The following is a 17,893-nucleotide window of genomic DNA, read 5'->3' on the forward strand; positions in this document are numbered from 1 at the left end:
TTCTCATGGACTCAAATCATTCAAGGCAGCCTCATAGAGTAGAAGAAAACAGGAAACAAAGAAATCAAAATGCCCTCAACAGAATATTTCCTGGTGTCTGTGGGAGAACATGAAGATACACTCAAGTTACAGGCGAACCAAAGAAAGGGTCTGCTTTTTTGGTAGCTGTTATTATTATTTTATTATCATTGTTATTATTATATTATTATCATCAGGAAGGTAGTTTAGATGATAGATGCAATTTCTCTTAGTGTCTCTGGAGACGTCTCTGTGGCTGAAAGGAAGCTCTTGGTTCATGAGATAACTCCTAAAAACATTTACAGATTTGACAATATGTTACATGTGCATAAGCAAAAAGGACATGATACTTTCTTCTTCAAAGGGTTTTGTTTTTAACTCCCACCTCCCAAACTTCTAACCATAATGGTGGCAGATCCTTTCTGCCAGAGTCAGTGGCTAGGCACTCCCTGGACAGCACAAGGAAATAGTTTTCAAACAGCTGCTTAAGTATCGGCAGGACAACTAATGACTAAAGTGTTTCAGGCAGCACTGGTTATTATTCTGGGAGCAGTTTGGGAGAGTTTGTGGAAGGGGCTGAGTCAGTAATGTCAGAAGACACAAAGGACAGTAGGGACCACAGGGATAAGGGTAGCTCTGTCATGCATTCCCACCAATAAGAGGCAGGAGTCAACTCATGTGGAAATTGTCCTAAGATGAGCTAATGCAAACATCCACACCAACAGCTTTCTTTTGCATTCAATGTACTTTAAAAACTGCTGATGCCAAGGCAACATATTGTGAAAAAAAAAAGGTGGATTGCTGAGCCAGACAGAAGAAAAGTTGGTTCCAGATCAATAATTCAGATTACTCCAGCAGAAAAAGTTATGCTACATATCAAATCATACATCCAAAGTACTGAATTGTTACCCCCTTCCAAGGTTCTAGGCTCTTTCAGGCCTCCTTTCAGGACAGAACCCAGGAGTGATTCAGACAAGCAAGTTACCCAGGAGCACAAGAATACACCAAAGTCTAGCTAGTCCAATGCTGTGTCCTACAGATCTTGGTAACGACTGAGAAAGAACTTAGACACAAAACAAGTAAATGTTTCCTAGCATGCTTTATCAATTCTCAGAAGTCATATAACAAAGGACTTCCTGAGCAGCAGTTGCATCCAGACACTCATGTTTGGTAGAGAACCAACAGACCTATCCTCTAGGAGGTGATCTAACCCCTTTTAGAACCTAGTCATAGTTTTGGATACTGCAACATCCTTACAATAAATTCCACGTTGGGGGAGAAGAAACAAAACCAAAAAACAAACTAATACAACCAAAAAAACACCTTCCCTTTGAAGTTGCATATCTTGTATGACATTGGGTGCTTCCTGCTCTTGTGCCCTAGTTGACTTTAACCAAGGCTGAACACAGGGATGATGCTCTCAAAAAACCATCCACAACAATCCCCATACCAGCAGTCAAATTTACTTCCCTTGAGCAAGTTTCTTTAAGACATTTAAAGTCAGAGTGGATGTGTACTAATCCCTACTAGGTCTATCAAGTCCCACTTCTCCATTTTGCTTCTCATCTCTAAAGAAATTTGTATGGTACCACCTTCTGCTGTATATGCAAAGGGATCATGTTTCCATAACTGTCCACTCCCACATTGCCCAAGAGCTCCAAATCTCTGATGTTAACAGCAGAGGGTAAATATGAAGCCTTCCTTAAATTGCTCAACAAAGTAAATTAAGAATGAAAACTATATGTCTAACCTAAGACAAGAGTCATATCTCTTCAGCCCCTTCCTATTTTGCCATTTCTAGTATCAGAGACTCATTTACACTTTTGTTACAGCTCTTAGAAGACTCTCTTCTAAAAAGAACAGTTTTTACTCTATCATATGGTAGAATCCTCGTTAGCTTTCTTTTATAGTTTTAGCTACATTGCTTTTAGCAACTGCCATCCAGCTCCCTATGCAGACCCTTTGCTGAGTCCCAAGCTCAGCTGAACTGAAGGTGAAGGTCTTCAACAAGAAAAAACCAGAACTTGATAGCTAAAGTCTTCCATAAGGAGGGCACAAAAACTCATACCATGTGGCTGTGGAGCATTTAGGACTGAAGCTTCTTTAAACACCCATATTTGGAAATCTATTATACCTAACATAACAAGTTTCCTAGATCTGAGCCCTAATAAAAAGTAGAACCATTTAGAAACAGAACTGCTAAAATGAAACAAGAACTGCTAAACAAGAGAGTTCTTGTTAAGAAACAAGAATTGCTAAAGTGACATTCCTGCCTATGAGTTTCTTAGTAACAATGTTATTAAAACAATAAAGTGTTAAAAACCTTAAGAAAAGAAAATCTAAAAAATAGAACAGTTTCCAATGACCTGTACTTGTACAACTTTAAATCTGCCTCTAGGCAAAACAAACACATTAAGAGCATCAGACATTTTTACCACAGTTTTCTCCTCTTAAAACTCTTTATGAACCCTTTAGGGCTTGCTAATATTCATGGAAGTGGTGCACAAAGCCAGAGTTGTGTCACGACACACAATAGCTCAAAACAAAAACCAAGAATGCTTGGCATAGTATTCATCAGAGCGCCTTCATTTGCTAGTCTTACACTGTCATTTTGACTCACATTGGTACTTTTGTTGTTGTGTTTTGAAAACTTACTCTTTGCCTGACCTCATTTTAACAAAGTATTTTTAATAACTAACATACACTTTCTGCAATCGAGAAAGATATCATCATATAAACAATTAAATTTCAGAATCCAGGATTATCAGGCATGGGAACAGGCAGCCCAGGGAAGTGGCAGTGTCACCATCCCTGGAGGTACTTAAAAGGTGTGTAGACATGGTGCTTAGGGACACGGTTTAGTGGTGGACTTGCCAGTGCTGAGTAAATGGTTGGACTCAATGATGTCAAAGTTCTTTTCCAACCTAAATGATTCTAAAATTATACAAGCAGCACATGACAATATCTTCTGATACACAACCATGACATCAATAAAGAGGATATAAATTTAACACTGTTTTCAATGAATGGAAGTATAAACTACAAGATTTGTAACAGCACATCCAAATGTATACCAGCATAAAATTGCAAACATCTGAAACAAATTAGTCTTTAAGTATAAGCAGTCAAAACAATCAAGTGGAAGAAAGTAAATACTATTTCCCCTAAAGGATTACTTAACACTGGCAATACAAGTAATTCTGCTCACAGTTCAGAAAATGCTTTAAAAAGATAATGCTTACAAGAATTCAAACTAACACCTGAAATCAAAGGGAGAAACAGCAAAACAAGCTAAAATAAAATCTGCAACCTTTTAAGCAGCCCTGAGCTTCTAAAACAAAAAACTGAGACAATATTAGGTAACTGATCTTAAGGACAGAGTATTATATCAATCATGAAACCTGGAAACAGAATAGATCTGTCAGATCTGCACAGCTCAGCACAGACCAGTTCTTTAATACGCTGCTTCTAAATCTGTGTTTTAACTTTAAAAAACTGAGCTTTATCCAGAGGTAGACTCACACAACAGTCTTATGGGTGCATACCTAAAGCCCCAGGTCCCACCCTTAGGTCATTAAGTCAAAATTTCAGTGTACATTGAAAACAAGAGAGAAACCTATAAAACAGATTTATTCCTTTAACTACAGCCTGTAAGACTAACCTGAGAAGAATAAGCTCCACCATAATACAGTGCTGCCACCAAAATTCACACCTCTGCAGGGCTCCTCACAATCACTCCTGAAAAGGCAGTGCATGAATGCAAAGAAGTGTAGCTGGCTTACCCCAGCAACTCAAGTGCAACAGGCTATTAAAAAAAGGAACTGGAAGCTCCCTGCTTTTGCCCCAGGAGAAATTTTTGTTGATATTCCCAAGTGTTTCTTGTTATCAAGTGAGAAAAAGAATTGGGTAGCTCCCTGTGAGGAAGAGAAACTCTGCTATGAAACCCATTACACCAATAGAGTTCTGAGACAGGCTCTAAACTATAGTAATTTAAATCCTGTTTCCTATAAGATCATAGACTTATTCCGGTTGAAAGGGACCTGAGGAGGGCATTACTCCCTCTCAGCTTTGAAGATTTTGATCATAAGCAGACGCTCAAGAAGAATCATGGCTGAATTTTAAGTCCAAGCAGCTACAGTTTTCTACCTCAGGTTGCCTCCTATACCTTTTGTTATGGATGACTTCCCCAAAAAAATTCCATAATGGAATTACATAGACATATTTGATACATAAATACATGCCTCTAAATTTCTTAGAAGTTTGATGAAAATAAACAGCAAAGTAGAAAAGAAAGACTCTAATAACGTTCCTGAGGAAACAGCATGTTTCATGTCCACCCCATGCAGCCTCCAAAATAAAACAGTAAGCTAACCAGTCATACCCCTAGTTGCTAGCTAGTAAGCATGCTGGCTGGTAAATGATAGCACACATACTGCTTCTTACCCAAAAGACAGAAAATGTGGATAAGCATTGGATAATGGGAGGCAGACCTCTCAGAAACTAGACTTCATTAATTCTGCGGGTCAAAGAGTTACTTGTTACTATGTAAATGTTTCACAGTAGCTTGGTAAACTTTCCCAAAAGGGCTGTGTCACCAGATTAGTTTATAAAATTGTGTATGTCATACCAGTAGTTACATTCTGGTATTCAGCAGTAAGTTATTAATCATTAATCCGGCAAACACTTAAATATATCAATCATTATTGCCCTCAGTAATCTCCTAGACCTAAGACAAACTGACAGCAGACACATCAGCATTTTCAGGACTGGAGTCCCACAGATTCTCAAGCCCAAACTGAGGGACCTGACGCCCGATGCAAGGAGGGCAAAACAGAGGAGAGGACAGACACACCACAAGGACCTAAGGTTAGATTACAACACCACAGTTCCAGCTGGGTTTGATCTTTTTCCCATGCTGGGTATAGGTCTGGCTCAAGCAAAGGAAAGCATTTGTGTTAGGAGTGTTTCCCAACCTGAAATTTTTTTCCTTCTTATTTGCCTTCACTGGGTTCTGTTGAGATTTGTTATTAGCCTGTGTACATACCCGTGACAATACTGTCCCTGAACAAAATGTCTTTTTCATCTCTTTATCCTGTTCTTTCCCACAGCTCTGGCAAAGGAATTCAGGTTCAGTATTTTCATGGGTTTGTACAGAGCTTAATAGCATGAGTCTCAACAGGACCTACAGGTGCCTGCAATGAAGGATGGAAGATGCCCATGTCTGAAGCCCATGTCTATCTCCTACAGGACTCTTTCAGAGGCAAGGAGAGAACAGTTAAATCCTGCTTAACAACTCTACCCAAAGAGAAAGATCCTATTTCAAAAGTTTTAAGACAGTGGTGGAAAAAAACTTTAGGGGATGGGAGGTAACCCAATTTCATTGGACTCCTTCCTAATCCAAGAGGCAATATTGGCTGAAATATTGCTATTACCAAATAAATTACCCTTGTAGATGATTGCTGAGATATATGATACTGCTGAAAGCAGAAATAAGACTAGAGATCCCACTAAACTGCTTGCTGAAAAACTACTTTTGCAAGAACTCAAAATCAATAGTCTTTGAGGTAAATGCAACTGCTGCTAAAATAACACTAACATAACAGTGTCATCTAACTCTCAGAGAACAGTAAACAATGATGCAGAAATCATTATTTTGTATCCTAAGTACCTTTCAAGTTCCCCATGGATGTTAATTTGGCTACAGAGCTACCAATCATCACCCCAATGTCATATCTGTAGCAGCAGACCACATCTAGGTGAAGAGACTTGTTCACAAGACAGCAAGTCAGTGAGCAAGTTCATTCTATAACTATTAGTCTTCCTCAGTACTAAGAATAGCTAGATTACCTGTGTGGACACTACTTTATACCACTGTCCTTGTTAAGAGGGCCATTTACAAACTTCCTTATATTACAGTTCCACTCTTCCTATAAAATAGGAACTCTGCTTATTTTCCCAGTTTCAGGTTGTTTTGACAGGCAGACCAAAGGACTCAAACTTCTGCCTTTATGTGATCCTACAGCAAGGCATTAACAACCCAGGTAAAAAAATCAAAAGTCTACTGCAACAACATCTGCAACAACTTCTAGTGACCCCTGCAGCAGTGAGAAAGTGGAAGAGAAGGGACAGAAGGGCTGGAGGACAGCAAACTGACAGCTCCCCTCTTCTTTCTTGAATGTACCCCAAAGCACTTACATTCTCCTCCTGGCAGCAACCAGGAGCCCAAAAGGATTCACTGGATAAGCGCAAAGAGGGGTACAGTGCAGGAAGCACTAAAACACACCATTTTCCCCACCAATACTATTTAGTTCAGGAAATGAACTAAGTTCAGGAACTCCTTGAATGAAACACTGCGTAATTCCAGACTAGCTTGTTACCAGCTTCTCTCACCTGTGAGATGCTCTCCTTGGCTTCCACACCTGCACTCATGTCAGCATATGGACAAAAGAGACAGGAAGCAAGCAAAATACTCGACTTTAATTACTGCCCAAGAGTACTGCATCATGAAGAAGGTGTAAGACTGGTTCCAGGGAAAAGCAATATTTGTATGTGGCTATGTTCAAATTAGCAAAGAGCCAGCCGGAAACTATTAAAGGAGCTGTGTATTTGTTAAAAGAATGGCTCCTCTCCTATCTTCTAAAAATACCCTTCAAAATACTGGTATATGTCCAGTGGAAGAAAGAACACTCCTAACCAGCAACTGCTAAGTAGTTTTTCTACTGCTTTATTCCAAGGACAGGAAAACAGTGCACTTTAATGTAAGTGAACTGATAACAGACTGGGATGGGAAGAATACTGAAAAATAACAAAGTATTAAGAGAAAAATTCCTAAAGCGTAGGACAGCAAACTCCCAAAAATACTTTGGGAAGGAAATTTCTCTAAAGCACAAAGAGGAAGAAAACTCATCAATAGCACAGCAACAGTATCAAGAGACAGAAATTACATATCCTGATACAACAGATCACACTGACCTAAAAAATTCAGATCCTTCAACATTTTTTCCTCCTCCTTTATATCCATAGCAAATATACTAGCTGTGACTCCTCAGTTTATAGAACATGGATTAAAATTCCCAGAAACTTACAACTGACTGTGCTACCCCAAAGCACAAAAAAAACCCCACCAAAAAACACAGTCTCCCAAAAACAGATCAGGCTACAAAGTCAGTACCTTTTATTTTTTGTTGAAACCCACAGATTAGGTAATTTCTTGTGACAGAGTTAGTTTCTGGTCAAAGATCTGTAAACTCTAAGGCAGATTGCTAAGAACCACAAGTCTCCTATCTTCTGGGGTAGATGAAAAACTTTCTCTACTTCTGTTAAGTGTATGGGCTGAGTCCTTAATTAGGGCTTTGGACAAAGTGTTATCGTAGAAGCCACTAGTGACACTACAACTAAGTTCTGATCCTGTGGTAAGAACTCCCAACTTCTGTTCCCCAAGATAAAAATATCAAGTTGTTGTTATGCATTGTTAAGCATTTCTCCCCTGCCTCAGAAGTAGTAGTAAATAAAGTTCATTGTACAACAGATACATAACTCTGTGCTTTATGCTAAAGAGCTCTATTGCAAGTGTGTTGTATAAATACAAAGCAAAAATGGATACTGTTCCAGAAACTGCATAAACATAAGTACAAGAGGCAAAGACAGATGCAGGTGACATGGGACAGTGAGACAGTATCAGCACTTGAACCAAGTATCCTAACCTGAGTCATGTTTTTATTGTTGTATTTCACTGTGTTTTTCTTAATAGATCCACAGATACAGGGGAGTTTTAAAAAATATCAGTTAATTGATTCTGTAAGTTCTTAAGGGAAGTGTCTCCTGTGTGCAAGGGGCAGCAATAGTGACAGCTGATAGTTTGAGAATCCAGCAAGTTAGAGACAAGAAAGAAAAGCTGACATCTTGACAGAGCAGATTAGGAGATTCAGTTGGGGGATTTACACACATAAAAAAAGAAGGCACACAGTTTGAGTCTAACAAAGCAAAGAGGAGATGTGGAAGATGTAAGGACAGCAGTGACAATACCAAAGCAATTGACTGAGGAAGTAATCTCCACAATATCATTCTCAGTAGAGTGAGGAAAGAAGATAGACTATGTCAAAGCCCATTAACAAACAGATGCTGCAGTTATCAAGAACAATTTGATTGAAGCCTCAACTTTCAATATGTGATAGATAAGGTCAAAAGTTTAATACTGTGTAAAGAGAAACTGCATAATACAGCTTGAGAAAAAGCACCTAGAATAGGGTCTAAACTGCAGATGATGCCAATTTGTAAAACAGTTTTGTTTTCTGATAGAAGTCAATAGGGTCTTATGAGGGGCAACAACCCCTGGAAGAATGAAGAAAAAATTTGTCACGTATGTCAAGATGACTGCGGTCTAACTCACAAGAGCCACAAAGCACTGCACTCACTGCGTGGTGTGTGAGACAGCTGGGGCAGGACTCCACGAGGAACAACCTCTCTCTCTGTTCTTCCACAGACTTGCAGTGCAAACTTGGATTTAACCCCTAACAGCATTTTCTTACCACGAGATAGTCAACCTCTTTTTGAGGAGCTCAGATATAGTGCTATTATGATGAACATGACAGAGAAGTTTGTATTTCACAGATACAAACTTTAGCTACCATCAGTTCTCTACAAACAAGTGGTGGTCTAAAATGGGACATTTCCTGACTAAATGGATTTGAACAAGCACAAGAAGTCCTCAGTTTTCTGAGCTTATAGTTATGTCTGCAAAGCACAAAAAGCTTTGAGCAGGCCAACACATCTGTGCAACATGGCACAAAGACAGTTATGCAGATCTCAGAATTATCATAGTTGTATCAGTGTAGTGCTGAGCCCAAGCTCAGAATTTCCACCTCTCAGCTAAATGAATTTGCTCAGGTACAACTCCTTATGGATTAATCCACAGTGCTTCTGGATCTAGAACCAGATCAGGTATTTGCTTACATGCTATAAATGTTCTTTGGTTTCAGAGCTACCACCTCCAAGAAGCCAACAGGAACAGTGAGGTGAAACATAACTGCTTGAGCTTAACTCCAAGTTCCAAAGAAAACTAAAAAAGAAATCTTTTGGCCTTTTGTCCCCATCTCACTGAACCACTGTCAAGTTAGAGGTTTGTAAACAAGTATACACCTGTAATTATCTCAATCCATCATGTTTGTTCAGCAGCATAACCAGTTCTGCCTAATTTTGTATTTTTGGTAGCTTTTAACATTGCTATGGCAGAATCTAACACTGATAGCAAATCAGCACTTTCCTCTCTTATTTCCTAACTAATGCAACAATTTTCAAGTTCCAAAGGTCATTACACAAGACAGTTAAAGATAACTAGACTCCATAATTCTGATAAATCCTTAGTTTTCTACTCAAGCTTAAAGAGACACATACCCTCAAACTCTGAACCTCCACATTTCAAGTTATTAATATTTTGGCATTTTTGGACAAAAAGTTGGTTTAAATAAAGAATATTTTAATTATTTCTCCCCAAATAATGACAAGCACAAAATAAGTTTTATATATATATATATGTAATATAGCTAAATTGGCTGATCAGTATTATCAAGAGCAAAAGATGCCACACAAGATGTCTTCAAAGCTAGCTAGTCATCTGACAGGCCTCTCTAAAAAAAGACCTTCATGTTCACTAACAGAAACATTACTATAATAGCAAGCACTCTTCAAATTCCAGCTGCCAGAAAATATTTTAATTGAAAACTCTCAAACTCCTTTGACACTGGCTGTGAGATGTCACATAAGTATTCAGCTGTGAGGAAGAGAAGATCACTCCAGATGGAAGAGCTCAGATTCAACATCTTGATAGTGATACAAGATCATTTTTAGAGGGCTTTTTCAACCCAACCCTGTTCTGACCAAATTGCTATGATCTGATAAAGGACCACTGCTGTCCAAATAAGGAAGTTGGCTTTATTGCCCATGACATTTAAATAGCAAATGCACTTGCTTGCAAGAGGCAGCCAAAGGTCTACCTCAATAAGGCTTACAGATTCATGAGTATAAATATAACTTAAACCGGTACAACCACAGTTGTCACAGTTTGTGAGCAGCTTTCCAAGACAGCCCTGTTCCAAGGCATTTCAGAGCTTTCTCTAGTGGCTAGATAAGGATTATTGAAAAGTCTGCATCTTAGAGTAATAGTTGCATCTGTCATACATTACAAGGAAATGTGTGTTTGCTCAGGGCTTAGAAATACACAAACTTAGGACTGCTACTACACCTAAAACTCAAGCACTCAGTTTACAGTCACTGGTGTCCCTCAAAGTGTGTTTTCTATGTCAGTGCACCACAAGGACTGTCATCCTTTCCTCCCTTCCCCCTTCAAAAGCCATGTGAGTTGGCAATCAGTACACCTGAATGGACAAAAAATGTGACACAAGTATTTTGCAACTATTCTATACTATGGTATAATTACTGTGTGTATATATATATATATACACACACACACATACACACACTATTCTATAGTATAGAATAGCTATGAGATACTTAAGTCATATTTCCTTGCAATGCATGATTGGCACATTGACTAAGATGGATACAAATAACTACAATACCAACAATCACAGTATCATCACAATTCTTTTTACTGATGTTAGCATGAATATGTTAAATTAGAGCAACCAGACATGGAATCTTCAGGTGTCTTCACATTTTCTTTCAGTGTCTCCTCAACAAGGTTTAACATAAAAAAACGCAAACTGGAAGCCAGAAGACAAAGTTGAACTTGTGTAATTAACCTGCTCCATGACTTTCACATGTTGCTGCTTTTATATTTATAAATTATTTTTACCTTGTAAAGTGCTTATGCTCACCAAATGTAGAGGCCAACAGAAGAGTTCTTTAACTGCATATATTGAACTCCAGACACTCTAAAATAGCGCCTCATGAGCAGCTGTTCCTAGTCAAATAGTTTCTATCATTTTTATCAGCAGGTCTATCCCAAATTGCTGGCAATTTCCCCCTCTTTCACCAAAAGGCTAACATGTAACAGTATTTGTGACAATCAATATAGCTTAACCATGTAGGACTTGGATGGCACACTTGGGACACTTATTTCTACATTGTTCTATTTCTAAAAATCAGATAGATTTACTGGTACTAAAGGAGGACAGCAAGGAGCTTTAGTCTTGCATTAGCACTGCTTGGTACAGTGCCCTCTCCTAGTTATACGGTAGGAGATTGGCTGCCAATGGCTGCCTGCCATTTGCAGGATATACTGTCATACTGTCTATACAATTCTGTTCAGGAATGATCAGCATCCTGCACAAACACCTCTTATCTTAATTGTGTGTGTCTCAGTACAGTCAATTCTTCCACCAGCTTTGCTTACCAAGCCTCTTAGAAGAGGCCCTTGCCACACCTAAGGTTAAACGAACTTGACCTTTTGAGGAACTCACGCTCACTCCAAGGTGCTATGTCTTTTTAGCCCAAGATGCTCCAAGGCACTTAACTGGCCATTGTTTTGCTACCACTGCTGCCAGTTACACTTCACATACTAATGATCCATCACAGCAGCCTGTTAGATTAAGATAGAAACTAAAGGATCTTGCCTGTTCAAACAAACCACAGTTCTTACCTGAATCTCCTCAGTTTCATCCACTAAGAGGAAACTCACTACTTTCTCTGTCATCTTCCTTCTCTTGGTCTCCTCATCCATCCCCTCCTCCTCTTCCTGTTCTTGGGCTTTGCCAGCATGGTACACAGTGACAGGGTGCTTCCTTCTGTTCCCCCCAGCATGTGTTCTCTTCTGACACTCCACACAGAGGTTGATTTTGCACACCTGGCACCTCACTGCTGCTACTTGCCTCGAGCCCGTCATACTGGCATGCATTATGTTCCCATTGGCACCTTTACAGGAGTCACAATATGGGACATGGCCGGGTCTTATACGGGTCCGTTCGTGGTTCCGTAACCTTTCTGGCTGATGCAGCTCTTCTTCACAACGCTGGCACTGTAGGCTCCTGCACTCGTCACACTCAAAGATTGCTTCATCTGTCCCACTGCAAACATAGCTTTCCTGGCACAGGAGTGTCGTGTTCTGTCCCTTCTCTGCAGTTTGCGTGTGGGCACTCATCTTCAGACTTCTTTAAAGCAATGTTTTTCCCTCCTGTTTCTGTTTCAAACAACGATATGTGTAAAAGTCAGTTGCAAATTTAGTATTTTCATAAAGGAAAGAAACACAAGAGGAGTGTTGTCTGTACTTAATTTTAAATAATTAATGTATATGTTTCTGTAAGCTTCAAACACTGACCTGCCTCACGGGAAGAGTCTTTTTAAGTGTTAATGAAGTTTTCTTTCTCCAAAATAAACTTAAACAGCATGGCTGGTTTCATGTATTACTATACCCAAATGCCAGTGTACATTCTTTCTCTGCTTAGCTGTCTCACATATTTTCAGCGATGAGAAAAACAAAGCCCAGCCTGGTGCACTTCAGCAGGTACAGCAAGTATTTCCCTGAAGCAGAGATCGGAGGGAAACAGCTGCTGACAGAGACAAAAAAGGCATCAGAAACACACAAGTGCATATACATACACATGTACACACACACGCACAAAAGGACCGTGTCAAGACTAGAAAATTCTCTGCTTTCACTCCACAGCTAAGCTCCTCCTTCAGAGAGTTCACAGTATTTATTTGCTGGGAATTTCCTGATGTGCTTCGCCGGATAAACAAAAATCCGCTCTCTTCGTGCGCTCCTTCTAGTAACGCTGGAGGACGACTGCTACCGCGGCCAGGCTTGTCAGAAGACGGATTTTCTCCCTCTTCCTCAGCGCCCCGAGTTGCCAGAGCCCCGAGCCCAGCGCCCGCCGAGGGCAGCCTGCGCACCCCGCCGCCGCCGCCTTTGTCTAGACCTGCTGCCTCCGGGCCGCGCGGGGCACCGGCCCTGGGCCGCCTCCCCTCCTCCAGCCAGCGCGGACGCCCCTCGCTCCAGGATGACCCCCTCTGCCGGCCGGCCCCGCAGCCCCGGCGCCGGGCGGGCGCTGCCCCGCGGCGGCCGCACTTGTGGCTCGGCCGCCCCCGGGGGCGCCGGGCGGACCCCGCGACCCGCCCGCGGTTACGTAACGGCGGTGCCGGCCGGCGCCTCCCCCCGCCCGCGCCTACCTGGGGCTGCGCTCGGCGCCGCGCCGGCCGGAGGGAGCGAGGGAGCCCCCGGGTTCCTCCCGCCGAGCGGCGGCAGCGGGCGGGGAGCCGCGGCGGGGCTGCGAACAAAGGCGGCGCGGCGCGGGGCGCCGCGAGCCGGGCTATTGTTTACAAGCCGGCGGCCACCTTTCTTCCCCTTCCTCCCGCCGGCACCCGGTGACTAAGGACTCGGGTCCCGGCCGCCGCTTCCTCCTCCCCCCCGTCCCCTCCGCGCCCGGGGGGGGTGTCCCGGTTCTCCTCCCCCAGGGGCCGACCATGCAGTCGGGGCGCCCGGGGGGACTGAGCAGGGCAGGGCCGGGCAGGACCCGCGCCCGCTCCGCCTGCTCCCCTCGTTGTCAGCCGGGATCAGCTGATCGCGGGGAACTTCGGGGTTATTTTCTCACCGCGGAGACGGGAAGGCGGCGGCAGGAGGCGGGGCGGCGCTGGCACGCCGGGAGCTGTAGTCGGGGGGCCGCAGCGCCCCGGCCCCGCCGCGGTTGCCGTCGGTGCAGTGCCCGCGGTGGGCAGGCGGTACCTCCGGCCCTTGCCATGATCCCAGGGTTTTCTGCTCCCCTCGTTTTGTTTTCCATCTCCGCCTCGCACCTGTCTGGGTCCCCCAGAGGACCAGGAGCTGCGCCGGAGGAGTGTAAATAGGCCCCAGCAGGGTTTGAGAGCGAAGCTCTTTACTGCCACTGCATGGAGAACAACCAAGCGGCTGCTCCCAGGCCTCCAGGTTTGGCAGATGAATAGATCACGGTGTCCACTTGGCGCCCAGCTCTCATGGGTTTAAACGAAGTCTTGACAAGGAGAGCCACCGGCCACTGCCATTGCGACCTTTTTTTATATCTTTTCATGACAGTAGCCTCAACCAACGGGTGAACTGCTGCCATTTATTTAGCTGGAAAAGAATGCACATCTGAAATAGAGGCACACACCTGCCAAAAAATGGCGGAATCACAATCACAAACTGGAGCTGTGGGAATGGGTTGTGGATGCCAGACAGAAATGGTCAATAGAACTGCACGGTGCGGAAATAACCTTGGCCAGTAATGGCTCCAGTGAGCTTTTGGCTCATGGTATTGGCTGGAATAGGTATGATGCTACAAGAAAAGGATGAGTTATTTTTTCATTGGCTGTATGTGTATATGAAAGTATATGATTTAGATAATATGCAACAGTATTTTTGTTGTAGTATAGCCAGTGCACAGGGAATTTCTCTTCTAAAGTAGCAGGAATTTTTGGCTGGATGCTTGGATCAAATGCTAATGGTTACCTCACCAGAGGAAGGACACAGGCTGTTTCCCTTCAGTGGACTTTTCATGTTGATAACCACTGACAGGCAGCTATAAAGTGCCCCTTCTTTGGTCCCCTGCTTTGGTTATAGACAAATAATTTCAAGAGGGAGCCAAATTACATAACTGGATATCCATGTAGAAGCCAGTGGTTGCAAGTTTACGTTTTCTAAGTTGAACTACTGTCATTTCACAAAACTAAGTCAGCAGGTCCAATTACCACAAAAATGAGGCATTGGTGAAGTTCCTAACACTGGGAGTGACTGACGCCCTCTCAGAATTCAAGTGTATCACAGAATATTCACAGAATATTCACAGAATATTCACAGAATATTCTGTATTCTGTGAATGTATTCACAGAATATTCTGAGTTGGAAGGGACCCAGAACTATTGAGTCCAACTCTGGCCCATACAGGGACCAAACCCACAACCTTGGCACAACCATATAAGCACCGTGCTCTAAGTACTTTTGTTCTACTAGATTCTACTATATATATTTGTGTAGGCATCTACATGATTTAACTATTTCTCTCCTATGCAGTTTAGTGATGATGAATGAATGAAGGTTGGCACAGTAACTCTCTTCTCTGTTCTCTTCCATACTGTTATGATAATGTATTTTCACTCAGTATTATGCATAAAAAAATAAACAAAAAGATTAACAAAATAGACTGACATCTATGGAATACAGTATTGCTGAACTAAATGTCTTTGGAGTGAAAAAAATCCTAAAAAGTGTATATAATGAATACATATGAGATAGAAACTTTTTAATCTCACAGTGCTATTCACAAGGAGCCAAGGATTGCAATCACTGAGTCTGGCATCTAAGGGATACTCCTCTAAGTGGCTCTATTTAGACTCGTAATGTGATAGAGGGAGTTATTAAAGAGTATGAGGAAGAAAAGAAGAATGTGATTATTAATTTTGTGGTGTTAAAAAAGTACACCTGAAGCCTGCTCTGTTGAAAATATTACAAAATGTACAAAGTAGTTATTACTTTCTGCATAAAGCCTAAACCTTCATCACCCAGTGTTTCCTACTTCTCTCTCTTAGTAAAACTGTGGCACTGCTCCTCCTGAAATAGGAAGAGTAGATTTAATTTCTCTTTTTAATTGCCCTCCTTATAACCATAGATTTGGTTTTGTTATACGTCAAAAATCAACTCAGTCTGTTCCTTGAAAACAAATTTTACTGATTTCCATTAGCGTGACATAGCATATGCTGAAGAGAGAGAAACCTGCACTGATTAAAGCACATAGGCAATAAAGATCCAAGTGATTAGTCACAGTGTTATAAAGACACTACCCTTCTCCACTGTGGCAGATCCTTTTCACACACCATTCTGGAACTGTGAACCGTTCACCCAGAAAACATTTATAATGTTGAAAGGCATATATAAAATGTTTAAAATGCATAGTCTAGAAACAACATGACCCCTGTACCCTGAGGTGCTGCTTACCGTGTTTGGGATGATCTCTGATGCTTGAAATGCAAAACTTTTTTTGTAGACATAAAAAGCACCTCTTTTCATTTTGGCCTCAATACTAAAAGCCATATACTGCACTCTTCTTCATTGGCTTGAGCATGAAACTCTGGAGTTTTGTCCTAGTTAGAACAGCTGGGACCAGTTCATGGGTGTATGGGTGTAACCCAGAACTGTGTATTCTATAGCCTTCCGTGCCATTTCCCAGAAACTGTTATCGATAGAGCATTTACACCCTCTGCCCAGAGCAGCCTGACTCCTCAGGCTATAAACTGGGTGTTAACAGACCTGGGAGAGAGGAGGGTGCCTCCTGTCCTCACACCCTTTGTGGAACTCCCCGCCCTAAGGCAAGTACTGGGCATTCCTGCCTGAACTGGAGAATATATAATCTTGGAGTCTTGGAACTTCTGGAACCACTCTTGGGATCCAGAGGAAGACTGCAGATCACCGCTCTCAACCAAACTGCAGACCACCACTCTTGACTGGACTGCAACCACCACCTTTCAACCAGGCTGCAACCATCACTCTTGACCGGACTGCAATCACCACACTTGACCAGACTGCAACAGCACTCTCACCAACTCCTTTTACTTTGGACTCAGGGGGCCCAAAGAACACCACTCTGTTCATGCCCCAGGATGCTGGGTTATACATTTAGGTTTTGTGTGTTAAAACCAGTTGTTTGTCTGTATAATTGTACTTATTATATTATTTTATTAAATTGTTATTCTGACTTATAATCTCTCTTTTGGGTTGAGTTCATTTCTCCTGCTGGTTTACCTTTAAACCAGCACAAGTTTGCAGCAAGGAACTGAATAAAGTAAAGTGCAGTCAATCTCTGGAAAGGGATCTCAGTTTCATAACTGAAGGGTAAAAAGATAACATGGATAGGTCTAGTGGTAGGTAATTCCAAAATTTTATAGCAGAAAGGGGAGAGATGTGAAAGTAGCTACATTTGGTGGGTGCTTCTGATGCTGTTCTTCCTTGATGAGGAAGGATCCTGGAGGCTATTTGGCTAAACAAAACAGATGAACATGTACACTAGGAAAGCCTTTGCAATGTTTCCTGTAAATACCAGCTTATTACAGCAGTGCAAGTGAGTTTGTGTTTCACATTTCTTTTTCAAGCAGGCAAAAGTTTCAGTCTGAGACAAGAGCATAGAAACAGAAGACTGAAGATTTTCGTTATGCCCTTTCTCTTTTCCTTGGTTTTTCTAGATATGCTTATAAATTATTTTCAATATTAATAGTAGTCAGTATTGCAGTTATTAAGTTTGTGTTAGTTAAAGGGAGATATGCAGGCTGCTTGGAATAAGCTGTAATTAATAGAAAGTAAAAAGGTTGTTTCTGATTGAAGGAAGGAATTGCATTCAAACTTGCAGTATTTCCTAAGTATGCTACTGCTAGAATATTTACCCTTACACATCATCATCTTGTAATGCAAGGTGATGAACAGGACCTCAGTTGTTGACTGTTCAGTAGTATGTATGACAGTAGCCAGATAGTTTTAATCTGCTTTGTACTGAAGAATTCAGTCTGCTTCAAATGTTTTTCTTGCCATTACAGGTGGAAGAGATTTTGTCATTCAACTCTAGTCTTCTGAGCACTTTTGAACAGGGTAAAATGTAATACAGATTTTTAAAAAAGCTTTATGCACATATGTTTATTTCATGGTCTACTTCATAATCATCTGTGAGATTGCCTTCCTTTCATTCACAGTCACTTCCTCTTTCCTTTTGCAAATCCTTGCCATCGTTGGTATGACTCCAGCAATTACTGTCTCACACATAATGTGGAGGGAAATTGTACATTTTAAATTGTCTTTTATTGTAATGCTGGAAGTAGGTCAAGGAAAACAACAGTTGTAGACCATGGCTAGGCCCAACAGCACAGTGACATCTTTCTGATGAGCTTACAGCTGCTTAAGACACTGGTGTTTGCTCCTCTTGCTCTG

The 17,893-nt window shown here is 41.7% G+C and overlaps 1 protein-coding gene across 1 annotated transcript in view; it reads right to left on the reverse strand.

Moving 5' to 3' along the window:
- The window catches only part of ZFYVE1 (zinc finger FYVE-type containing 1), a 28,032-nt gene extending 14,818 nt beyond the window's left edge, over positions 1–13,214 (reverse strand). The window contains exons 1-3 of the mRNA XM_017808284.1: positions 13,144–13,214; positions 12,293–12,521; positions 11,618–12,154 (exon numbers count right to left, since the gene is read on the reverse strand). Of these exons, the coding sequence (XP_017663773.1) occupies positions 11,618–12,115 (498 nt within the window). The 5' untranslated portion in view covers positions 12,116–12,154; positions 12,293–12,521; positions 13,144–13,214. The remainder of the gene's footprint in view (positions 1–11,617; positions 12,155–12,292; positions 12,522–13,143) is intronic.
- Positions 13,215–17,893: the final 4,679 nt, after the last annotated feature.

Source organism: Lepidothrix coronata, unplaced genomic scaffold (genome assembly GCF_001604755.1).
Source record: "Lepidothrix coronata isolate B3197 unplaced genomic scaffold, Lepidothrix_coronata-1.0 Scaffold1, whole genome shotgun sequence".
NCBI classification, from domain to species: domain Eukaryota; kingdom Metazoa; phylum Chordata; class Aves; order Passeriformes; family Pipridae; genus Lepidothrix; species Lepidothrix coronata.